The sequence below is a fragment of the Carettochelys insculpta genome, chromosome 12 (assembly GCF_033958435.1).
Source record: "Carettochelys insculpta isolate YL-2023 chromosome 12, ASM3395843v1, whole genome shotgun sequence".
Taxonomy (NCBI): domain Eukaryota; kingdom Metazoa; phylum Chordata; order Testudines; family Carettochelyidae; genus Carettochelys; species Carettochelys insculpta.
In genome coordinates this window covers 25,294,563-25,320,730 of record NC_134148.1, presented here as the reverse complement: position 1 = coordinate 25,320,730, position 26,168 = coordinate 25,294,563, and the positions used below count along the sequence as shown (strand labels likewise).

The 26,168-nt window shown below is 38.6% G+C and overlaps 1 protein-coding gene across 2 annotated transcripts in view; it reads left to right on the top strand.

Moving 5' to 3' along the window:
* Nucleotides 1–23,250, top strand: part of COPS2 (COP9 signalosome subunit 2) — a 31,297-nt gene extending 8,047 nt beyond the window's left edge. Inside the window, exons 2-13 of one of the 2 annotated variants that reach the window (XM_075006764.1) lie at nucleotides 2,896–3,009; nucleotides 4,517–4,594; nucleotides 8,595–8,720; nucleotides 10,489–10,578; nucleotides 10,683–10,760; nucleotides 11,819–11,993; nucleotides 13,329–13,507; nucleotides 13,646–13,698; nucleotides 17,134–17,231; nucleotides 19,704–19,786; nucleotides 21,599–21,657; nucleotides 22,499–23,250. In XM_075006764.1, coding sequence (XP_074862865.1) covers nucleotides 2,896–3,009; nucleotides 4,517–4,594; nucleotides 8,595–8,720; nucleotides 10,489–10,578; nucleotides 10,683–10,760; nucleotides 11,819–11,993; nucleotides 13,329–13,507; nucleotides 13,646–13,698; nucleotides 17,134–17,231; nucleotides 19,704–19,786; nucleotides 21,599–21,657; nucleotides 22,499–22,643 — 1,278 coding nt within the window. In that variant the 3' untranslated portion in view covers nucleotides 22,644–23,250. Of the gene's footprint in view, nucleotides 1–2,895; nucleotides 3,010–4,516; nucleotides 4,595–8,594; nucleotides 8,721–10,467; nucleotides 10,579–10,682; nucleotides 10,761–11,818; nucleotides 11,994–13,328; nucleotides 13,508–13,645; nucleotides 13,699–17,133; nucleotides 17,232–19,703; nucleotides 19,787–21,598; nucleotides 21,658–22,498 lie in introns of both variants that reach the window. The other variant, XM_075006763.1, reaches the window with a different exon arrangement.
* Nucleotides 23,251–26,168: the final 2,918 nt, after the last annotated feature.

Below are 26,168 nucleotides of genomic sequence, written 5' to 3'. Positions count from 1 at the left end.
CCTGAGGGCCAGTTGCTGTTTGCCAGGGTTAGCCTCTTGTGGGCCGCCAGCATTTTGTTTACCTGTGCATCCACAGGTATGGCTGCTTGCAGCTCTTGTTGCCTACGGATTGATGTTCATGGCCAATGGAGCTACAAGTGACTGCACCTGTGAATGTGCAGGTAAATAAAGTGCCAGTGGCCCACCAGGGGCTAACCCTGCTGCACAACCTCTATTTTATTGCTTACCCATACTAAGACAATGTTGCCTCTCAACATGCACCAATTTGGTCTTAATTCCCTTTTACAGGGGGGGGTCATCTTAGTTAATTTTTTCACAGTAGTCTTTTTTGTCAAAATATTCCATGATTGTTCCACTCCATCAGTGGGACTGGTGGTGTAGGCAGAGCTTCCAGTGGCTTTTGTCACTTAAGCACTAAATTGTCCGACCTTTCTGAAAGCAGGTCTATGTCTTACATAGCTTAAAACACCAGTGACTGCTAAGCCTTGGTTACTTGTACTGTCACTAGTGGAGCATAGTGTGAAAATCTAGAAAATTAAGCATCCTGTAGTCAAGGTGCAATGATCTAATATTATACCAATGCACCCAATGAAATCAACAAGATTGTCTTTTTTTCCTATTCATGTTGTAATGTATACTGTATGCAAGTCCTACATATCTGTGGATAGTTACGAAGCATATTTTCTGAATCCCATAAGCTTCGCAGTTCCAAAGATCCTAGTACCTTATGTAAATGTTGGTCTACTTTATATATTTGTGTATATGCGACACACAGACTGTGTCTGCAAAAGCAAGGGAAGTGTTTCATCCTTCAGCCTAAAACAAAACAATCACCCAAACCCCATCTTTAATGACTGTTGTGCTGAATGTAAGTTTTATTAACTTAAGTGTGGCTGCTTTTAAGGTTTATTCCCTACTAAAATATTTACCCAGCATTGCTTGGGTGCTTCAGGGCGGGGGGGGGGGGTGCAGGAGTCAGATCGGGGGTTGGGTGTTTTTGGAGGGGGGGACTTGGGGCAAGGGGTGAGAGCAGCTGGCGTCATTGCTTCCTGGGAGGGGTGGGGCTCCAGTGCCCAGTCAGTGGCATTGTACCCCAGGGCTGGCCTGTGACAGTGGGAGTGTGCTTTCTTGCTGCTTCCCTGTGGTCATTTTGGAATATAACCATCCCCCATGCTTGCTGCCCCCTCCACACCCTATAGGCATTCTGTAGTATGGGTCACTGCCAACAGACCCCTTCCTTTCCATGTAATGAGAAACTATTGCATTCCATGCACAACCGATTGCCGTGGCACAACCAAACCCTGACCTTGCTTTAAAGTTATAAGACGAAGCTGTATGCCAAATTTGGTAGTCTTAGTTCTTATTGTTTAGGAGGAGTTCTTATAAAAATGGAATCACAGATGGACACAGACAGATGCATAACGTCTCTCAAATATGTATACACACAAGGTTTAAAAACTTAATTATTAGTGTTCTGAAGTCCCAATTTTTAAGACGCATGCAATGAAAGAGTTTGAGTTTCTAGGAGAGAGGGAGCTGAATATAGACATGCAACACAAGCTCTAGTATGCAACCCCTGCCGCCCCCCCCACCCCCCGCCAGAACTGGGAGGTGCTGGTTGTTGCCAGCCAGCCAGCTGGTCCTGCACCCATTGATCCCGGCCCTGTCTGAGCAGCTGGCCCCAACCCTCCAGCCCTGTTACTGCTGCTGCCAGCCAGCCCCCTGCCACCACCAGCTGGGCAGCCAGCCTCCTGGTTCCGTTGCCACTGGCACCAGCCAGGCAGCTAGTTCCCCCGCCCCATTGCCACCAGAACAGGTGCTGGTTAATTGAGTTTGCTTGTTATCCAGGTTCCAGATAACCCAGCTTTTACTATATTAAGCTTTTGTCCCGTGTCTGGTTTTTTGCCTTCTTTCCCTCCCCTTTTGTTTGAAGGACTTCGTTAACACTGCTAACATATTAATGAACAAAAGAATGAACATGGGGGAAGGGAATGAAGTGGTGGCAGTGAAGGAAGAGAAGTTCAACATTTTTGCAAATTAATAAAATGGATAAAAATATTCATATCACTGCAATGCACTGGGGATTTTATCATTAGTGTTTTAAACAGAATGTCGAGCAGTTTATCCTCAGCATTTGACCTCTGTTTTGGGAAAGGTTGGATTCCACGTTTAAAATAAAATTGCTCGCATAATGTTTTAAAATGGGGTGGAGACTTGAATTTTAACCATCATGAGCACTGTGCTAGTGCATAAGATGATGAAGGTAAAATTGATTAGCATATTGTCATCAGTAAAAGCTGAATAGTACATAAAAAGTAAGCTAAGAGCATAACTGGATGTAGAAAAATTCTGTATCTGCTTGTGCATATTATAGGTGATTCCTTAGATTAAATTATTCTGTGTCCACATTCCTTCATGTTGTCCGTTCAGCAACACTTGGCATACTACCAATAATTTCCTGCTTCACAGACAGAAACAGCTGGGGTGATCATCATGATTAATGTTTTCCTTCATGGGTTGGTGTGAGTTTTCATGGTGTAGAAAGGATAGGAATGTTTCCTTTGCAAGGACCTCTTGTATCTTCCACTGCTGAAACTTAAGGAACATTTAGGAGAACTGTAGTTTGCAATGGTACTCTTGACCAGAGTTTCTAACCATCTCTTCCTTCTCATCCCACTGCAAATCGGTGTGCTAATAGGTTTGTTCCTTTCACCTCGGAGGTGGTTGAATTCTAATGATGCTCTAGTGAAGTGACAAGTTTCATGTAGACCAAAATTATATTCATTTCAGTGAACTGAAAGAACTAAGTTTGGTGAAAAATGTAATGATTTACCATCCGATATGTCTCTTTTCAGAAGTAACATTTTGTTTTCTCCCTTTCGCCCTAAACTTCAGGAATACTCTGAAGATAGTAACTCTGAGCCAAATGTGGATCTGGAAAATCAGTATTACAATTCCAAAGCGTTAAAGGAGGATGATCCCAAAGCAGCATTGAGCAGTTTTCAGAAGGTTTTTAGTTTTATGTTCTCCATTTTATTTGTTTATGTTGATGTTCCAATTCACAATTTTGTTTAATGTATTACGAAAATACTTGTAGTGTATTTGATATTGAATATGCATTGTAAATTCACACTAATAGTGCCAGATGAGGCTGTTTCCAGGAATGTTGAAAAATCTTTTGTAGTAGTCTAAGTTATTAGTGCAGATGGTGAGAAGATTTTATCAGACTTATTGACTCCCACACTGTTTACAAACTTATAAGTAAAGTACAGTAAAAAATATACTGTTCATAGTTTAGTGGCTCAACTGAACTTTTTAAATTTTTTGGAAAACTGTTAATCCTTGCAAAACTGGTAATTTTAGATACATTTTTATTGATTTTAGCTTATTGCTCAGCTGTAGAGACCCTATCAAGTTTTCTTAATTAAAAGCAATTTTTTAAATAAATCCTATATAATTCATTGTCATGGGCTACAGTACTGAGTAAAATGCTTCAGGTGTATAAATGCAAATTGACAGAGTACCATTAGAACAGTTATGTCATTCACTTGAATGATAAATTCTTAATACATGCATACTGTCACCAGAAAGTGGTGTGTTAGAGATGATCAGTAAAGGAAAGAACCTTAGGTCTGTTGGGTTTCATTATAGTATATAAAGAAAGTCTATAGAGAGGTTTATTTTGTTGGTGATTGTTATTTGGGGGAGAGGACGTACTCCTTTTTAGTTGCACAAAATAGTCAGGTTTTCTAACCTGGAAGACTCTAAGATGACTGAAAAACTATGAAATGATTATAAAAGGCAAGAGTGAAGCTTTAAGCAATTAAGAGAGGAAGGGGTATTTAGGCAAATTTTTTTGAAAAAAGCTCTATATTCTTATATTTTTGTTTACCTTCGATGACTAATGCAGAGGTGGGCAAATACTTCCCTGCGTGCTGGGTCTGCTCCACCAAGGTTAGGCCCTGGCAGGCTTCAGACTTTATATTTACCTCTGGCTCTGCAGGTATTGGGCAATCTCAGCTCTCGTTGGCCACAGATCACCATGCGTGGCCAGTGGGAAGCTGTACAGACTGGACGCTGCTTCCTGCTGCTCCCATTGGCCAGGAATGATGATTCATGGCAAGCGAGAGCTGTGATTGCCCAGTATTTACAGAAGCACAGGTAAGTGTAGTGGTAGTGGCCTGACAGGGACTAACCCTAGCAGGCCACTGCTTTTTTTTATTGCCCAGCCCAGACTAACATTTTGGAATGATAAAAATCCATCACCCTAGCCCCATCAATTAAGGCATTAATAACAGTACATAGTCTGAGATCCCACACAAATCCCGTAATACGATCAGGGATGATCAGACTTGATGTTCCTTTCTAAGGTAGAAAACAAGCAGGAAAATACTTTCATTCCTCTTTTTATATGTTCATTAATTTTTAAAAAAGACACTAGCTTTTATTTTTAATACCTTGCATGTCAGCTCTATAAGTATTGGATTATTGAAGAAGAATTTTCTTTCTATTTCAGGTTTTGGAGCTTGAAGGTGAAAAAGGAGAATGGGGGTTCAAAGCACTGAAACAGATGATTAAAATAAATTTCAAATTGGTAGGAGTTACAGCTATCATTTTATGAAATGCTAAACTGCCTTAATATCAGATTGATGTACAGTTCTTATGTTCTTGTCCTCTTATCTTCAGCTTTACATTTGAAAGACAACTAAAATGTGTTAGACAATTATCTAATAATGTCTGCATAAGCAGTTATAGTTGCAACATGAACTTATGGTTCATGATTAATTTTAACCTCATGATCAAGAAGTTTGAAATCTAGACCCACCTTTCCTATGCACCCATTCCAAGGTGCTGGGATACTTTGCTTATGTGTAAATACAACTCTTTTAAATAACGTTGACGAACTTGCTTTAAACTGGCCAAACTCAGATTTTCCTGGAAAGCTGCATGTGACGATGTCCTAGAGTACATCCTGGAACAAGGGTACCACTGTGCCCACTTCACTGTCCAGGCTGAGCTATCTCTCCGCGCTTTGCAGTGACAAGTAGCAAACTCTCTAGGTGTTCTTATCATGCAGTACAACTGCACGTAGAGCCCCACTAGATTGTATGTATGCTTCCTGAGCTGCTCAGAAATCACAGAGGAAAAGGCACTGGCAAATTTCTCTGGCCTTCCACCCCTAGAATATATTGTCTTGTCCTCATCAGAAGTAGTAGTGTAAATTTATTACCCAGTTTGCCCTTCAGTTGATGCAAAAAGGATACCTATTAGGCTTTGTAAATTGAACTGAGATTTCCCAAGCACTTGCACCAAAATACACTCTTAGATAAAATATAAAACAGATTTATTAGCCACAGAAGGAGAGAGATTTTAAAATAATTGTAAGTGATAGGCTGAAATAGTCAGAAAATTGCCAAAGAAAATAAAAGTAAGCGCACAATCTGAATCGCAAACCTGAGTATGCTAAGCAGTATTTGGATCAACACGTTTTTCTCACTCCTCTGGATGTTGCAGGTATGGTACATACATAGGCTTTCAATTTAAGCCTGGGACCAGTCTGCTCAGTTCGAGTCTTTGTCTTCCCAGCATTCTTGTTGATTCCAGCATAGGTAGGGGAGGAGAAAGGTAAAAGGATGATGCCACTGACCCCTGTTTTATATCCTCAGTCCGTGTGTCTGGAAAACACTAACCTAGACGTACTTTGCAGATTTTGCTGAGTCACAGAGCTGATTAAATCCTCCTTGTGTGATGCAGCCCACTTACAGCATTGTAAATCCTTTTGTTGACAACTTCCTTGCTTATGTAATTGTCATTTAACACCCTATGGAGAGTGGATTGCCCCCTTGTTGTCACTGGAGAACTAGCACTGGGCAACTCTCAAAGGCTGTGTCTGCGCTGTGTTTTTTTTGACAATATTCTTTTTGACCTCCCAAGGTCAAAATAAGTAAAGTCAAAAAATTGAGTTCATTCAGCCACAGCATTGCAAAATGTAGTGTTCTCATTTACAGCCACAGTTTATAGCCACAGCATGGCAAAATGGGAGCGTTGATGTACACTGATGATAGCTTTGCTTTCTTCACATACACTCATTATCATCCTTAAAGTGGGAAGGGGAGGGTCGACAAAAAGTCGTTTGGAGAGCTAGAGTTGTTATTTCAAGGGAAAAGCCCTCTTATCTCAAATTTTCACGCATGGCAGTGTGAATGCTCTGCTGCTGTTTTTTTTCCTCCCCCCCCCCCCCCCCCCCAGAAAATAGTTGTTTTTTCCCCTGAAAACACCCCCGCATGTAGACAAACCCAAGTTCACAACTAGAGCTATTGATTAATTGCATTTGCCTCCCTCTCTTCCTCCCTCCCCCCCGTGATTAACTCAGAAATAAATTGCAATTAATCACTTTTTTAATCACGCTGTCAGACTATAGAATACACATTGAAATTTATTAAATATTTTGGATGTTTTCTGCATTCAAATCTGTTGATTTCAGTTACAACACAGAATGCAAATCTTACAGTGCTTGTTTTTCTATTTTTATTACAAATACTTGCATTGTAGAAATTACATTTAGTATTTTTCAGTTTACCTAATACAAATACTGTAGTGCAATTTCTTTATTGTGAAAGTGCAACTTATAAATATGCGGGGGAGGGTGTTGTTATAAATATGCAGGGCAGGGAAAATGATGTAAGACATTAGAGTCCACTCTGTCCTACTTCTTGTTCAGCGGTTTAGCCAATCAGTCAGACAAACAAGTTGATTTACCTTTAAGTGCTGTCTGCTGCTTATTTACAACATCTCCTGAAAGTGAGAATAGGCATTCACGTGACACTTCTGAAAGGTATTCAGGTCTCAGAAACGTGAAACATTCATATTCCCCTTCATACATCAACTGCCATTCCAGAGGGCATGTTTCTATGCTGTTGGTGCTTGTTCCAAAAAATAAAATTAAATTAAATTAATTAATTTCATTTGTGACTGTACTCCTGGGGGGAAAATTGTAAGTCTCCTGGTCTGTTTTAACCACATTCTGCCATACATTTCATGTTATAGCAGTCTCATATAACGACCAAGCATATGTTCAAGTTGAGAACATTTTCCCTGCAGATTTGACGAAATGCGGAGAAGGTACTAATGTGAGATTTCTAAAGATAGCTACAGCAGTCAACCCAAGGTTTAAGAATCTGAGGAGCCTTTCAAGTCTGAGAGACCAAGTTTTGGAGCATGATTTCAGAAGTCTTAGAACAGCAGTGCTCTGATGCAGAAACTAGAGAGCCCAAACCATTAAAAAGAAAATGAAACTTCTGCTGGTTGCATCTGAGTTAGAGGATGAAAATGAACATGCATTGGTACACACCCTGCTTTGTCAATATGCACTCTATTGTCAATATGCACTCTGTCCTCTGGAATGGTAGTTGAAGTGTGAAGGGACAATGAATCTTTAGCACATCTGGCATGTAAATATCCTGCAACACTGGCTACAGTAGTGCCATGTGAACACCTGTTCGCTCTCATGTAACATTGTAAACAAGAAGCAGACAGCATTATCGCTTGCATATCTAAACAAATTTCTTTCAGCTATTAGCTGAACAAGAAGTAGGACTGAGTGGACTTGTAGGCTCCAAAGTTTCACATTTTTTTTTTGTTTTTGTTTTGTGTTGTTTTTTGTACTGTAGGGCTCTTTTGTACATTTGTTTTACATTTGGAAGTTCATCTTTAAAAACCAAGAGATTGTGCCACAGTACGTGTATTTGGTGAATTGAAAAATACTATTTTCTTGTTGTTTTAACAGTACGGATGTTTATCATAAAACAAAGTATTGTATTCTGTTGTCATAATTGAGTTGAATGTATTGTAGAAAATATCCAAAATATTTAAATAAATGGTATTCTGTTCTTGTTTAACTTTTGTAATTGGTTGACAGCCATACGCACAACATATTTCAGTAACTATACAGCAAAATTTCAGAACTTCATAGACACCAATGATACACACATTTTGAGAGAACAGTTGGTTTCAGCAAACCGTGATCTCTCATATGGTATCTTGCATATCTTGTTCTGTATGAAATGTGATTTATGTGAGAGAGTGGGATATGCTTTGAAATACAAAGTGGCACCTTGTGGTTTGTCTGAAGAACATTTGTTTAAAGAAGAAAATGGACTGAAGACGATCTTTTACATATCAAGTTCAGCAAACAGAAATTTTAGAGCTGTCTTATAAAGTTGAAATTTGTTCATGTGGTACAGTATTCAGTTTTCCATTTAGATTAGAGATAGCTAACATAAAACAGTAAATATAATGTGGTGTTGGGATACACGTTTTGGCAGCTAATAAACTGGCTATGCTAATCCTCAAATTTATCTATGTGAACCTCTGTTATAACAATTCACTTAATCCAGATTTGACTCTGCTATTCTTGAGGAATGTGATCATCCTAAATAAGTGGTAGAAAACTTAGAACAATCATATACGTGCATCACTGCAGTCTTTCTACTGTAATGTTTGTGAGTTTTCTATGCATATTTATATATTTTAATATATAATGGCAACATGTCAGTATACATTTTTTCATGATTGTGAATTGTTTTTTCTCACAGACTAACTTTCCTGAGATGATGAACAGATATAAACAGCTATTGACCTACATACGGAGTGCAGTTACAAGAAATTACTCTGAAAAATCCATCAATTCTATTCTTGATTATATCTCCACTTCCAAACAGGTTAGATTTTCCTTTAATTCCCTTAATGTTTGGGGTACTTCACCAATCCATTTTTGGTGTGGACTTTTGCCTTTGGAAAACCTGATTCTTGGTATAATTGGAGAACAACTATAACATTTGTTGCAGTATGTAAAATATTCTTTCTCACAGTTTATTGATCATATCATGTTAAAATAACTTACCTTTAACTATAATGTCATCTACGCAAGATCAAAGCAAACTAGAAATTATTAAGCTCTTACTTACGCTTTCGGTACAGAAAAATGTCATAAACAACTTGATTTTCAGTAAAGTGGCTATGACCATGAATTTGTAATTAAAATATCTCTGTACACTTGTTAATTTTGTATTTAGTTATGGTAAGAAACGTGCCTACCTTTCAAATTAGTAAACTAAGTTTACTAGGTACATAAGAAGAGATCTGTGGCCAACCTCTACTCTCTTTATACTACTGTAGCAGTATAAAGAAAGAAGTAATCTCCCTGAGCTGCTGGCTGGGGATACCCAGGATGAGGAGAGTTGCCAGCACACTGAGTTTATGTTTATACCTTCCTCCCCTCCTGCAACACATGGGGAGGGATAGTCACTGGAGTGCAATATATTCTGGCAGTCCCAAGGATTACGAGCCTTTGGACCTTGCCTAATTGGCAGTAGAGTGTCTGTTGTAAATTGTGCCTAGAGCAGAGGTCAGCAGCCTTTCCAAGACAGGGTGCTGCAGTTTGACCTTTTGACTTCGGTGGTCTGAGTGCTCATAATGCTTTTTAAAGTCACTTATAGCCCTTACAACAGCTTCATTACTAAATAAATTAAGATGCAGAGCTTTACCATTTAGATGATGGTTGGTAGCATTAGCTGTTTTTTTTGTTAATTCATAGGTAGCATGGCCTTAAGCAAGATCCAAGCCGCATGTGGGTGGAGTGACACGGCTGAGCTCCTGCCTCAAGTGCCAATGAAAATCGGCTTGCATGCCCCTCTTGGCACCCGTGCTGGGGATTACTGACCCCTGGCATAGAGTTTAAGACTAGATAGAATCAGAGACTCATACCTGCAGTGTGAAAGCTACTGGGCCCTTATGTCAGTTGAACCCAGCAGATAATTAAATGTACATAAAGTTTCTCTGTCAACTTTCTGGATAATATTTTTATTAATAATCAGGTTATTAAATACTGCAATTTTGGGTGTTAGTTTGTTTCCACACAGGAACATGTTCTGGTCTGCCCTGAGCAGAACAGTCCTCAATTTTTTTATTCTCACTTCATCCAGTATTTGGATAGGAAGGAGAAAATGTCTTTTGGTCCCTTCCTCTTCTATTCTTCTGCCCCTTTTGGTCTCTCTTTTTTAGTTTCCAGTAGCTGTAATGCTAGCTTTCTGTTAATATTTTTTCTTACATACCTCCTTAACATTTTTATTATCTGCTTGAGATAGATAAGTAGCTTTGGTTCTTCACTAATTCAGTAAAAAAAAAAAAATCATTGTACAGCTTTTTTTGAATTGAGAGGTTACATTTGGGCACTGCTAAATGACTTTGTTAGTTCCAAACTTCAGTGAAATCTTTTTACAGTAATATTGTTGGTTTTTTATTGTGCTTAAGTTTTGTCACTTCAATTGCAATTTCCACAATGTATAAACAATCATTTGCTAAGATACAGATTTCTGTATCTTACTTGTATTGAAGTTCAAACATGCACCTTTAGTTTGTTCAAACTGACTTTATTAACAGGTACAAATTTGCTGTTTACAATTATAGAATTCTGATTTTTTATGCCAGATGGATTTGCTTCAGGAATTTTATGAAACAACACTTGAAGCTCTGAAAGATGCTAAGAATGATAGGTTGTGGTTTAAGACAAACACAAAGGTAAAATATATAATTTTTTGCTTACTAAAACTTAAGTTACAAGTCTTCATTTTATAAATTCCAAAATCCTAATTCTGCTAATGGCATTAATTCTTTAATCACAGCTTGGCAAATTATATTTAGAACGAGAAGAATATGGAAAATTACAGAAGATTTTGCGCCAGTTGCATCAGTCATGCCAGGTACAACACAGTAGATACTTTTAAAAAAATACTGGTCCTAGGGATGTAAAATCATATATAATTGTTTAATGGGTTAAATGCTAAGTTTATGCAGTAAACCAAACGGGATGGGGAGACACTGGAGCACCCACACTCATAGTATGCCAGGAACTGGGGCTGCTCCCACCTGGCTGTAGTGTCCCTGCCCGTGGCAGGGCCCTGGTTCCAGTGTGCCGTGAGCACAGCCACTACAGCCTGGCCAGACCAGTCCCTGTCCACGGTCCCTCCCCTGCTGAGGCCACCAATGACAGAGCTATTCTAGCACCCATGGGCCTGTGGTGCTAAAACCACCATATAAGATATGCGCATAAAGCTAAGTCTTCAAGTTCTTACTCGCGCTAAAAACTCACAGTAAAGCCAGAATTTTTATCCAGGTGTTAAAGTTCAAAACTTGGTCCATGCTAGCTTCCTCGAACATCATGTGTTAATTTCACTGGCTGTATTTAAGTTATGGTATTTGGAAACTTCTTCCCCATTTCTGTCAGGAGATTGCTGAAAATTTTTAGTTATAATAGGTATATAAAATCATGAATGGTGTGGAGAAAGTGAATACAGAAAAGTTATTTACTTGTTCCCATAATAAAAGAACTAGAGGACACCAAATGAAATTAATGGGTAGCAGATTCAAAACTAATAAAAGAGAGGTTTTTCTTCACACAGCGCACAGTCAACCTGTGGAACTCCTTGGCGGAGGAGGCTGTGAAGGCCAGGACTCTTAACAGAGTTTAAAAAAGAGCTCGATAAATATTTGGAGGTTAGGTCCATAGATGGCTATTAGCAAGGGGTAAGGTATGGTGCCTAGCCTTTGGTCGAAGGCGGGAGATGGATGGCAGGAGACAAATCGCTCGATCCTTGTCTTCGGTTCACCTCCTCTGGGGCACCAGGCATTGGCTATTGTCGGGAGACAGGATACTGGGCTTAGATGGACCTTTGGTCTGACCCAATATGGCTGTTCTTATGTTCTTATGACCTCGGCATTATTTTAAGATTCAGAGTATTCATTATTTACTCTTTTCTAGACTGATGATGGAGAAGATGATTTAAAAAAAGGCACCCAGCTATTGGAAATCTATGCATTGGAGATTCAAATGTACACAGCACAGAAGAATAACAAAAAACTTAAAGCACTATATGAACAGTCATTGCACATCAAGTCTGCCATTCCTCATCCACTGATCATGGGCGTCATCAGAGGCAAGTTATTTATATTACTACTTTCAAATTCCTTCATTCAGATCAATGTCACTTAATGTCTTTTTGTATGTTGTTTTAACTGAAAATACATTGCAGAAAACATTCCAAGTATCTGGTCTCATTGAATTGCCCTGACAACTAAAACAGCTTTAGGATTAATTGAAAGTACCTATTTACTGATCAGTAAAGATGAAGTGAATTGAGTGAGGGCATGTATTATGTCTAAAAGCACATGTCGCCAAGATGTGGCTATCACTTGTCTCCTCTGCTGGTGGGAAAACTGCCAATTAGAACAGTAAAAGAAAACAAACAGTATTTCTCATTAAACTTCCTAAATAGTTTTTTCTCAAAATATTTTGACTGGCTTCGATAAATAGATAACATTGCTATCTAGTCTCTTTGAAGTTTGTAATTGGGGTAAATTCCAGCTATGAAAGTGTATGCATAGCATTCTTTTAACATAAAAATTGTCAAGGTATACTTTTCCTTTAGAGTCACTGTATGATCTTAGGCAGAGCCACATTAACTCTTCTGGAGACTCAGGGCTATAAGATTCGGTGGGGGGGGCGGGTAAAAAAATGAAGGCTTCAGAGTATTGGAGGGGATTTCGGATTGAGGCAGGAGGGCAAGTGTGGGACAGGTGAGGGCTCCAAGCTCTGAGGCAGGGTGGGATTAAGTGTTCAGGGTGCAGGAGGAGGCTCCAAGAGGGGTCTCCAGGCTCAGGCCAAGGGATTTTGGAGTTCATGAGGGGGCTCAGGGCAAGAGGTTAAAGTGAGAGTGAAGGGTCTGGATGGGTGTTAAGGTTGTGGAGTGAGCTCAGGGCTGGGGTCCAGGATTGGGATTTGGGGATCCAGGAAGAGAGCTAGCATGCAGGAGGGGGTTTGGGCCTGTAGCAGGAGGGTGGGGTGCAGGATCAGGGTGGCAGTTAGGGTGTGGAAGGGGGGCTCAGGGCTGGAGGAGGTGATTGGGTGTGGGGTGTTTATCTGTGGCGAGGCTGGATGATGCTCAGGGGATTTAGTGCCTGTAACTCAGCAGCTGGGGGCCTGGGCTGCAACCACTAAAGCTCCATTCATAATCCAGACCTGATCTCAAGAATGGTTACTTTTAGTAGTATTTTAATTAGAGAACCAGAAAAAGAAGTAGCAGCCACATATACATGTGCTCATGCTTTTTCTCAGCAATTTTAATGAATGAAAAACAAAATAAAACAAAACACCTGAGTATTTTTTTCAGGAATCAGTTTAGACATAACATGGTACATTTTAGTAGAATCATTATGATAAATGGTTGCAAGCACACAGCTTCTGTTTCCTTTCATCTTTGTTTTCTTTTCAGAATGTGGAGGCAAAATGCACTTAAGGGAAGGGGAATTTGAAAAGGCACACACTGACTTTTTTGAAGCGTTCAAGAATTATGATGAATCAGGGAGTCCTAGAAGAACCACTTGCTTAAAATATTTGGTCCTAGCAAACATGCTGATGAAGTCTGGAATAAATCCTTTTGACTCTCAGGAGGTATACTTATAAATGTGCACAAGTCACCTTAACTGCTGCTTTTCCAGTTTAATGGGGAAAGTGGCACTTGTGGCTGGGTTGGTTGGTTGGTTGGTTTTGCAACCTAAATGTACTTATTATGGTTTTTGTTCTATGTAGGCTAAACCATACAAAAATGATCCAGAGATTCTAGCAATGACAAATTTAGTAAGGTAAGGTATTTTATTTTTCCTGAAGGGCAAAGCTCCCGACAATGAAACAGATACTCTTTCTGGTTTGGTTTTATTGAAAATAATGCAACCAAATTTTTTCATAGGTATCAAATTCGTATTTCATTTTTGGTTTTTCATTGTTTCTGTTGTTCAAATCTTTCTGTGTAGTATGAGTTTTATACCAGTGGTACTCAGACTGAGTCTCATGAGCTGCTAGTGGCTCTTTAAATATGTCTTCTGTGGCATTTTGCAGCAGGTAATATTCAAACACTGTGTGTGATTTAATTATTAACCACTCAGGATCTTATTAGACAATTATTATTGATAAAATAATACGTGGTTAGTCATTTTGGTGTGAGAAAATTTGTGTGTGTGTGTAGGTATATATTATATATAAAACTACTTTTTTTTTTTTTTTAATATACTATAGTAAATGAAACAATGAATTCACACTACAGCCCGAAAGGGCACCTAGCTATTAAGAGTCTATGTATTGGAAATTCAAATATATACTACATAGAAAAAAACCAAAAACTTTAAACCATTATAAGAACAGTCATTGTCCATCAAGGCTATGTCTACACTACCTCCCTACTTAGAAAGGAGGATGGCAAGTAGGGTGTCAGGAGATTATTAATTAGTATATGCTAATTAATTAGTATATACAATGCAGCACTTCATTAAGCAAATTCCTCCCCATGGCAACTCCGAAGTTTTAAACTTCAAAGTGCTGGCTCGCATGTAGCTGCAGCTCACCCACCAGTACTTCGAAGTCCCTTTAATCTTCAAAACGCGAGCCGGCACTTTGAAGTTTAAAACTTTAGAGTTGCTGCGCAGGAGGGGGGAGGGGGGCGTTCCTTAGCGAAGTGCTGCCTATGCACCGCAGCACTTCATTAATAAACTCCCAACACCCTACTTACCATCCTCCTTTCCAAGTAGGGAGGTAGTGTAGACAAGCCCAAAGTGTGCCATTCCTCATCCTCTCATCATGGTCATCATCAAAGGAAAGGAGGCTCTTTTTGGTAATTGTGATGGCTAATTTGGTTCCAGAGTCATTGAGCTCTATGTACCCTACAAATCTCTGTACAATACCAATTTTAAAAGACCACACTAAGAACATATACTTTTTTGTTTTACATCTTAAACAATATGTCATGATGAATTCCGATCTGGTGTCATTACATTGGGGGGGGCGTTTTCGGCTCCATAAAGGGAAGGCTCTTCTAAACATCCTAATTCTGAATCATAAGATTTTATTTACAAGATTAGTGATCTGGTTAAAAACATGTTCTTTGAGGTTTGAACACTGCAGGGACCACATTTGTTCGCTGGCTTAATGGCTAAATAGCCCCCAACTATCAGATTTACTGTGATTGTGTAGTGAAAATATAATAGGACTCTATTCTTTTTCTTGTATATAAAAACTAAAAAAAAATTGTTCTTTTTTTTTCTGCAAGCTGATTTGTTGTTCTTATAGTTCACCATAATATTAAAAAGAACTTTGCCTGTTTTCTTTAGGAAATAAGATGAGTGGTGTTTGTCTTTTGTAGAAGTACAATATGTTGCATGATAATAGAAGCCAAGATACTCTTAGTCATGGAGTAGAGGACTAACAATTTTAAAATTGTTCTTACAATTGCATTTGTCACTGGTGTTTGAAGGAGTTTCCAGGAAGGCCAGTGCTGATTGTACGTTAGTCATTTACAGTCTGAGATTTGAGTTGCTGACTAACTGCAAATCCAGTGGCATCTGGGAATACCCAGTACTTCTGAAAATCAGGCCTGTTAAGCTTTCCTTAAAGGTTGATATGGTATGATATATTAGTAGGATGATCTGGATACTTTTGACAGGCAGTAATTTCACACATCTGGGCATGTGTGGCAAAAAGAGTTTAATGGTGGTGGGGTTTTTGGACTAGGGCTTTCAAGCCTCAAATTCTGCAGGCATGTGCTTTCATAAGCCTATGAAAATGCCATGTGACCTTTTTACAGAGAATGTGGTTAGCAGCATTTAGTCCCTATAATATTCAGACCATCAGCTTATGGAGATTATATTGAGGCACTTCTTCCATGCTGTGCTGTGAAGCCAACCAGTTCCTGTCCACTATAAGCAGCTTTTTGTCTTGACAAATAAGAAGCAGTGTGTGTTCAGTTCTGTTTTGCAGTCAACAAATGGGAAATTCTTTTGCCCAAATTTTGACATATATAGTTAGTACTAGGGGCCAGACCTTGTTCATTTACAATTAGTATTTGCTATCAGCTGCTCAAAAAGAAAGAGAGAGAGCCCACATGCCTTCTGAAACGAATGAGGCATTATTGACCAATGATGAATAAAGGATTTGGCAATCTGTGGAGGGATTACTTCAAAGAATTTCAATTCCACATATGTCCTTTCTGCTTTAGCTTCATGCTTTCATGTAAATATGAGAACAGAAGGAACTGCCACGTGGCTTTAGTAAGCTTGCTTTCATTCAAGTTACTTATTTATATCTTTTTATCTTTACATCTGAGTGTATGTGTCACACAAAAATATGAAAGCAGGTAAAATTTAGTGCAAATTACAAAGATGCAGCAGATATCAATTTTGTTAGTTACAATGATATTCCTAATTTCTACTAAAATTAGAAATTAAATTTGCATTAAATTTTTTTGAGGAACTTAAACATTTTGTATATTGTAAAACAACTTTGCTTGTGGGATACCCTTTTTGGCTTTTTGTTTATAATTTAAATGCCATTTAATTATTAAATGTGTTTTGTATCGGGATTAGCAGATATTACTGACATTTGCTCCTGCACTGTTTGTTGTCTCTTCTGCATTGATCCACAATGCAGTCTTAATATTGAAGTTATGGCATCATAATTTTGTCATAGACTTTGAGGTATATAGTGCTGTATGTTCATTTGAATGAAAATATCCACATTATGAAGGTCAGAGTCATTTCTGAAAAACACATTGACAAACAGAATTAATAGTAATTGAATGCATGTACTGATTGATAAATTACTGATTCCTCTTGGCATTTAAACATACTAGGTTCCAATAAAGTGCATCCGGACACATCCATATTAATGTAACAAAACATTTGAGTAAATTTGAATGTATTTGTAGTAAGATAAATCTTTTACAGTTACAAATCTTTCAAGAACAATTTATAGTTGCAAAAGGGCGGAACATTTCTATCAAATTTCTTGGAACACTAACAAAATATTAAGTAGAAGAAATGAAGGAACCCACAGTATTATCTTCAGCTGCATGTTTTCAACACCATTTTATTTTAAGCATCCTCAGTTTCTAATTATGAGAAAGACTGTACCTCATTCTTTACTACCAATATTTAATATACTTTTTAGTATGTGAAAACTGAAAATCTTATCCTGATCTGAGCATTTTTTACTTAACAAAACTGTAATTCACTTTCCTTTCTTGTTTGAAGTGCCTATCAGAATAATGACATCACTGAATTTGAGAAGATTCTGAAAACAAATCACAGCAACATCATGGATGATCCCTTCATAAGGGAGCACATCGAAGGTATGGTCACAGGAGGTGGTTGTCACACTTCAGGGCAACTGCACCCATATTTCCCGTCAGTAGGCTTCCAGCTCCTTACTTTTTGCCTTTGTGAACAAAGACCCATATCTCTCTCCCTGTAGACCAGAGTATTTCCATGCTGCACATTCCCTGCCTTCACTGTGCTCTTCCCAGCATGGGCAAGTTGTCCAAAGGCACCTCCTTGTTTTATGTTTGGAAGTGGCTGACAGGTGTGATTGCTACAGTACCATACAATTCTTTCTGTGCATACCTATTTTCTTTTTAACATAGAAAGCAATTGAGAGAAAACATTAAAAACAATACAGAATCTACGTCCATGCTAATAAGCTTACTAGATGTTACTCTAACATGGATTCTGGCAGAAAACATCCTTCATCCTCGTGTGGAAATGCCATGTCTTTAAATCAACTTTAGTAGCCTCCAGAGGTGTCCCATATGTATGCCGTGGTTGTCCACTGTGGCCACTTCTATCTCCTCTGCTCTGCAAGTGCACAGGAGTTTGGTAGCAGGAAGCCTGCGAATTGAACTCAGCACCAGGAAGCCCGTGGCAAGCTATGCTGTGGGAGTCATGCTTGTATGAGAGGCCAAGAAACTTCTTTATTATTAGCCTGGAGCTCTCATCTAGCCACGAAAAATAGACCCACCACGGTGTGGTGGCTTCTTCCCTGAACAAGATGTAGCAGGAGAGGCCAAGTAATTTTTTTCAGTGCTGGCGCCAACCCGTGCCCCACCATACTACGTGGCGGCTAGGCTGAGGGGCTTGTGCTTGTATGAGAGGCTGAGAAACTTCTCTGCAGTTTACATTTATACAGGGCCAGCCCACCCGCAGGCTCCATGCCGTCTCAGGGTCTATCTCATGCCCAACCATATCATGTGGCTAGCCCCCCGACCCAATAAAAGCACGTGCCTGTGGGGCAGTGCAAACCATGCTGCCAGACAGCACCACTCCTGGCTTGCAAGTGGTAAGGGCTCCAAAGGCAGGAAAGATTTTTCACAGGCTGGCTGTCACCAGGGAAGGGTGTCCCCCTGTGGCAAAGATTTTGGGGGCTGCCTGTCACTGGGGGGAAGTCTCCTACTGCAGCAAAGATTTCAGGGGCTAACGATCGTCCCATATCTGGCACCCCCATGACACCCCTGGTAGGGTGTCCCACCCGCAAGAGCAGCCTGCTGAAGGGATGCTTTCAACTGGTCCTTCAGCCTACTCCCACACCCACACCTCAACATGTCTTGTAGACTGACGGGGCGCGGTGGGATGGGATGGGGCAGATATCACAAGCTGTAATCCATTACTGTAATATTTTCAGAGAGGATGTTTTTCATTTCAAGGAGGGGGCGGGAAGTGTCTAGAGTGCCAGTTGACATAACACAGCCACCTGGGTGATCCCAGGGCAGTATGATAGTCCTCTCCCTGGCATGCTACTTGGCTGACAATGTAAAAGCCGTACCTAAAGGTATTCTGGCATCTGGAGATTTGGCAAGATCCATGCCCCATGTTGGACATGTCTGTGTAGTGAAGTGGGAAACCAACAATCCTTCAGTGCAGACTTTTCCCCTACTTGAGGGAGTTGGCTTTAATTGTTATGGTTTGCACTTTCCTCAGTTTTATTGTTCTACTTTTTGCTTAAGCAGAAATCTGCTCCTGTAATATTTTCAGGGAGGGTGTTTCTGGAAAAAGTAGTTGGAGTGCTGGTTGATATGAGACCTGACTGATTCCACCCTCTGAAGCAGGCCTTTTTGTTTTTCCTTCGCCTGGGATTCCCTACTTTTCCTTCTTGGAAAAAATGGCCGTTTGCTTTCCACAGGAAGGGAATGAGGGCAATGCAATGTGGGAAGATGACGTCACATATCCACAGCCACCTGCAGGACATTTTTTCCCCACACTGCACCAGCAAAAAAGCCCGGAATGCTATGGAGCTGAGGGAACTGTGTGTTAGGTTCCCATGATGCACTGCTGCAACAGTCAATGTTTGGCGATTCAGTGTAGCAGCACTAAGTTGACTTTGTGGAGAAGTGAGGATACTCAAATTTGAATTTATGAAAGTCAGTGTTATAAAATTGGTTTTCATAAAATTGAATTTATATCGTACTGTAGACATAGCCTGAGATGGTAAAGATAATGTGCAATGTTGCATAGCGCTTATCCTGTTTCTTCAAATTTTAAAAATAGTTTTATAGCTATTTTGAAAACTTTATTTTCAGGCTTAAGCAAGTTTCAGCATTATCCAGTACTCCTGCTAAACCCATTATTAGCTGAGCTACATATTGTGAAATAATCAGTGAAGAAAGTTGGTTTATTTTCATAATGTGGGAGTACTTATTACTGGATAGGATCATAGCAATCAAGAGATGGAAGAGACCTACTAGTTATAAATATGGAACTATATTGCACTTTTTTTTAATTTGACTATGTAACCATTGTTCTTATAATAAATGTTTTTTTTCTCTTTACAGAGCTTTTGCGAAACATCAGAACACAAGTGCTTATAAAATTAATTAAGCCTTATACAAGAATACATATTCCTTTTATTTCTAAGGTACTTATTAAAGGAGATTTGTATATGCTTAAGTTAATGCTATTTTTGAATCAATACAGCTGTCAAACAAATATAGCACTTCCCTAAATGGAACATCTGAAAATATAACATTGTCCCTACCCACACACACTAACCCCTACTCTCCCATCGGAAAAGCAGTTAAAGGAATCCTGACAGTTTCGCAGTGTGGAAATGTAAATTTAAATGCAATCAGAATAATTCTTATAGATGCTATGGTAAATATTTCAGATGTTTAGCTGCCAATTTGATAGCGTAGATAGGCTCTTGCTTAGAGGGAATTGTTATAACAATAAAAAAAAAAAGTGCATAATTCCTCTTAGGCACTTACAATAAATATGAACTAGCATGCACAAACGCTGATGCATTGCTAAAAGTCAGTGATGTCAGAGAAGTTAGTCTGACAAGAGACAAAAATAATAAATTCCTTGATTTAAAAAGCCAGAAGGTTCTACTATGATTATCTAGTCTGATCTGCATAACAACGTGGAAGTGAATTTCCATCCATTGTGTGGGGGAAATGTATCTTTGTGACCTTAGTTAATGTTTGATGAGAGAGATGGCACACTAAAATGTATGCAGTACTGAGGAAAAGTTAAGCATAGGTTTTAAAAAATAAGCACAAAATCTAAGGTTAGTAAAATTGTCTTTTAATATACAATTTTTTAAATATACCATTTGCACAGAATTCTTTACACTTGGAGCACAAGATATAGACCAGGAGCTCCATTACTTTTTATATGTTTGGTTTTCTGAAGCCTCTGGCTTCTGCCCTGTGGAAGGTTTCAAGGCTTCAGCCCTGCTGGTCTTGCCTGCCAAGGCTTGAGATTTCAGCCCTAGGGGTGTGCCTGCTAGAGCCTGGGACTCAAAGGGTCAGTAAGCTTGGCAACCTCTATATTTGACCTCATATAATCTTCTTTGACTGCAGTCCATGAAAGACTTTTCTGTAGAAGCTGCTCATTGAAATTTAGGAGTGGCACCTTCAACTCTTCAGGGATGCTACTTCAGGGTCTCCTCACCTCGAAAAAGATATACTGGCATTAGAAAAAGTTCAGAAAAGGACAACTAAAATGATTAAGGGTTTGGAAAGGGTCCCGTATGAGGAGAGGCTAGAGAGACTGGGACTTTTCAGTCTACAAAAGAGGAGATTGAGGGGCGATATGATAGAGGTATGTGACATCATGAATGGTGTGGAGAAAGTGAATATTGAAAAGTTATTTACTTGTTCCCATAATATAAGAACTAGAGGACACCAAATGAAATTAATGGGTAGTAGGTTCAAAACTAATAAAAGAAAATTTTTCTTCACACAGCGCACAGTCAACCTGTGGAACTCCTTGCTGGAGGAGGCTGTGAAGGCCAGCACTCTAACAGAGTTTAAAATAGAGCTTGATAAATTTTTGGACATTAGGTCCATAAATGGCTATTAGCCACGGGTCAAGTATGGTGCCCCTGGCCTTTAGTCAAAGGCTGGAGACAGATGGCAGGAGACAAATCGCTTGATCGTTCACCTCTTCTGGGGCACCTGGCACTGGCCACTGTCGGCAGACAGGATAATGGGCTAGATGGACCTTTGGTCTGACCCAGTATGGCCGTTCTTATGTACTGATCTTTTTCTTGTTAACCATGTATATCGTGGTTCTTCTTTTCCCACTCTTTCTTATTATTGACTTGGTAATATATTTTGACATTAAGAAATTGAACTCAGTACTTATATTTGAAAAATAAAATAAAGATTAAATGTTCTTTTGCAAAGTACTAGAATTGCAACATAACAAGAGTTTTCTGTCTTAGGAGTTGAACATAGATGTAGCGGACGTGGAGAGCTTGCTTGTGCAGTGCATATTGGATAAGTATGTACTTCCTTCCTATTTCTGATTATTGTGTCTTAAAATACAGTGTAAAAGAAAAAGCAAATGGTGTGTGTATGTTTCCTCAAAACTGTTATTTGAATCTACAGTAATATAAGATAATGGGTTGGTAACATTAGTCACATTAGATGTGAATTCCAAAGTTTTAAGTAGTTTGAATGGCATGATTTTATATTACTTTTGCATTTATAATAGCATGTTATTGAATCACTATGCCAAATTATGAAAAGTATGTAAATTCTGCATTACTAACTAGTGTTTAGATTCATAAATACATAAAAGCTGAGCTTTTCAAAGCCCTTTAATTGTAATGGAGTGATGTCTAAATCTCCTAGTTAATATGCAAATCTGAGGCATAGTTTATAAAACAACTGGAGATTTTTTAGTATTGATTTATTTTTTTAGCTTGCTGAGGTGTAAGTTTATTATAAAGAGAAGAAAGTGTACCCCATTTTTTATTAAAATTATTTCTAATTCCTATAGTCAAGAAACCTTTTAGTAGCAGTGAATTTACGGTACAACAAAGATTAGGTGTTTATTCTAAGCATATCAGGTGACCATACATACAAGCACTGCTGAGCCAAGTGCATGGCAAGCACATTGGTCTAGTGTCACTATCTGTAAGTTGTTTGGCAAGGAAAATAGGTCCGCAGTTTAACTTCTTATCCTAATTTCCCACAAGGCAGTGCGTTGTGCAGGTGTTAAAGCTCTCAAATAAATCTTAATGTCTATGTGTTCCATTAGCTCAGTGTTTGAATCACTTACTTCAAATTTCTATTGCGCATTACAGAAATACGTAAGGGTTATTTTTTTATCTTTCTAGCACTATTCATGGCCGAATTGATCAAGTCAACCAGCTCCTTGAACTGGACCATCAGAAGAGGGGCGGTGCACGGTATACTGCATTAGATAAATGGACCAACCAACTAAATTCTCTCAACCAGGCTGTAGTCAGCAAGCTGGCTTAACAGAAAACAGGCTTTTACAAAACGTACTTAAGGCAACAGTGCGGTGATGTAAACGTTAAAAGAACTGGGAATGGCAAAACTACTGTCGGTTGATGTGCCCTGAAATTATTGGAGTTATGGCAGAAGTGCTTTTTTGATCAGCTGGTTTGTGTTTTGCTGCTGCATTTATCCCAAGAAAAACAGCTTTAATCTCCAGAAGAAAACCAAAATGCCATGGGATTTATGCTGTATTGACATCTCGCCCTAAACATACAACATGATAGTAATTTGTCAAGGGCAACTAATGACCAGAGAGAAGATTTTTGTCATGATTTTAAATACACTGACACGTTACTGTTGGTTATATTTAAACATGTTTTACTTCAGAAATTCTCTCACAGAAGTAACCTGCAATAACTTGAAATGCATACCCTTTTGAACACTTCCTTTTCTCATGTATAAATTGAAATGTTTGCTGCATTTTGCAAAATGTCAATTCTCCAGAAAGTGTCCATATATTTCTGTACCTGCAGCATAGTAAAGGTTTAGCAGAAACTCCGTAATTATAGTGGCATACTGTCACTTAGGTTTCAAGCAGCAAAATAAACAGCGCAGTTCAGAAATTGTACAGTTTGTTTCTTGATGTGTTTTCATTAAGTTTTGTTTTTTAGAAAAGTAGGTAAGTGAGTATTCCTTACCTCAGTTACTGAGACCATTTTGGAGATTAAATCTTAACCATGGTGCATGCTTTTGGTTTATTTCTTGCCATATTCATGTACAAATATTATAGAGATTAAGAACTAATATCTAGCAGTCTTACTAATTTTAAGGTTTTGTTTTGAAAGGTATAGGGCTGTTGTAGTCAGTGGTGGCAGAGTCTGCTTTTCTCAGTATCAGGTCTTTATTTTGGTCTCAGTATTTCAAATAAATGTTTGGCAAGAAATGGCTTGTGAGAATTCTGACTGCCATCGCCTACTTTGTTTGTGCCTTGTTAAACTAGATCTATGTTCTGATGTGGTTTGGAATTTAACTGTAATACATTATGTAAATAGAACACCAAAATTTGGGAGTGATACTGAGATTTCTGCAGTATGGGTATAGATTAGGGCTTTGTGCAGTGATATGGGAGATGGAGTTCATACCCTCTCTCTGACTGGTTGCAGTGCTGTCCTTTCACAGCCACTATTCAAGCCCTGCAAGAGCACAGCAAACTTCTCCCCTCTAGGAGATCTGGAACACTAGATCTATTTAACTAGGGATCCATAGTGTCCTCCAATAGGTCTCTCTGTGGCAGCCTGTTTAGTCTCAACAGAACCCTTCCAGCAGCCTATGGGAAGGAGATATGGAAGCCTTCTTGCATTGCCACTTTGTCCACACTTCTGCTCACCCCGTTCAAGGCAGGTGCATGGTTTAAATGGTTCACAGGCCAATGCCAGGCACACTCCTCACAGGGTGAATATATTCTTAAAGCAATAAACACTTGAATTAAAAAATAAAAGGAGAACAATTTAAACTCTCTTCAAACAAATGAGACTAACAAATAGCAAAAGCTGTCTCACTTTCTATGAGAGGGGAGGCATGGGAGTGAGATTCCAGCTTGTAAATCAAATGTTGTAGAACCACTTGTGAATGACAGGGCTGAAAGTAAAAATTCTGGAAGTCTAGTATATAAAATTTAACCTCATGGACTTGAGTAACAAGGCCTCTTGCTGAACTGCTGGAGGTTTTAAAGACTATTTTTATGTGTGTAATATATAATATTTTATAATATCAGATACTTTAGAATGCAATACTCTAGCCAGTCTTACTGAAACAATTAGCTAATATTAAGTATTACATTGAGATTGTCAAATAGATAAAATGAAGGAATTGAAAATTAAATTCCTAGTCTGGGGAGTAAGAAACTGAAAGTGCATACTTATATTCTCTCCACTGATGTCAGTACCCTTTGTTACCTTCAATAGATGCCTGAATTACATACAGAAAATGTATTATGCAAAGCACCTATATTTATCTGAAGTGTGAAAAGCTAATTGAGCTCTCCAACAGAACAAAGAATGAAATGGCTCTGACAGTTACCTGTGTTTTGGAAGATTGTAATATTGGTAAATATAGTTCCTGAGCACATAGAGCACTCCAGAAAGGAAACTGCAAAGAACTAGGGGGAAAAATTATTTGATATATTCTCCCTACTGCCAAGGAAGGAAGCACAGCTGTACTAAGTCAAATAACTTTATAAACTAAATGAGACATAAATGTAGATTTCATAAAGAAATTCTAATTGTACTCAACATACCAAGGAGATATTTTCCAAATCACTTTAAATAAATCACAGCTGTGCCTTTTTACTTAACTTTGTCATTTGAAATTCTGTAGTTGGTGTTTCAGATTACATCGTCTGTGTTCAAATTTGTTCCCCATTAAAAATTACGCAAATAAATTAAAGGGCTAATTTTCTAGTAAAGCCAGAATACTTTTGTTCAAATGGTTGGGTTTGTGTGTGAGCTGCTAGCAAATGAAGACTTAATTTAAACCAAATTTTAAAGGTATCTAGTCTCACAGATTTAATGTAGGCACTTATGACCTTTATCACTGTATTTTCTGAACACCTCACAGTTAATTGATTTTCTGCTTTCACAGCATTCCCTGAAAGATAGGACAGTATTACCTCAATTTTACAAGTGGAGAACTGAGAGGGTAGATTAATGAGTTGATCAAGATGACATAGCAAGCATAGAGGTGTGCCCAGCAATTGTATCCCAGTCAAGTGCCCTGTCTACTTGACTGCCTCTTTTAGTCATACAGTACATTTTATTTGAAATTAGTATACAGAGAACATCTCTTGTTCTACAGAATGAAGTGTGATTTGTAATAAATGGAAGGGAAAGTATATGAAACTAAACCCAATTTAGTTTCTTGTAAGTAACATGGGGCTGAATATTGACATGCAAGTTTCCTTCTGTGATATTTTTTTTTAAGTAATAGATGTTTTAATCTACTCAAGCTACATGGAGTATAGAGAGAGACAGTTAAATGTGAATATAAATTGGAGTCATTTTATAGTAGCCAACGTTCTTTTTCACATTCTTTAAAAATATTTTTAATAACACTAGAAGATGTACCATTCTTGTTACACAGCATGTTTCTGCATAATATAGTGTGTAACACTGTGTTTTTTACATTTATAAAAACCCCACTAAAATTCAGTTATTGGAACTACTCAGGGGAGGAAGCACTGGCAAGTAGTTGGTGATTGTAGGATGTGGATGCACTTAAAATCAAATTAATTTATATTATTTCAAAGTGAATTTATAAATCTGTCTGGCTAACAAATACACCACTCAGCAAGACCTTGTCATGTCCACAGATCCAGTGTCTTCACTATGATAGTCATTCCTTCTTTAGGAATCACTTTCCCATAGCAAGTTAGGATGCTGAGCCCTTCTGACAGGTTCTTGTCACTACCATTTCCCAACTTGTGGGAGGGAACAGTTGAGGTCTCCTCTCCCTTCTCTAAAAGAGAGGAATCATTAACTGAAGGCCAAC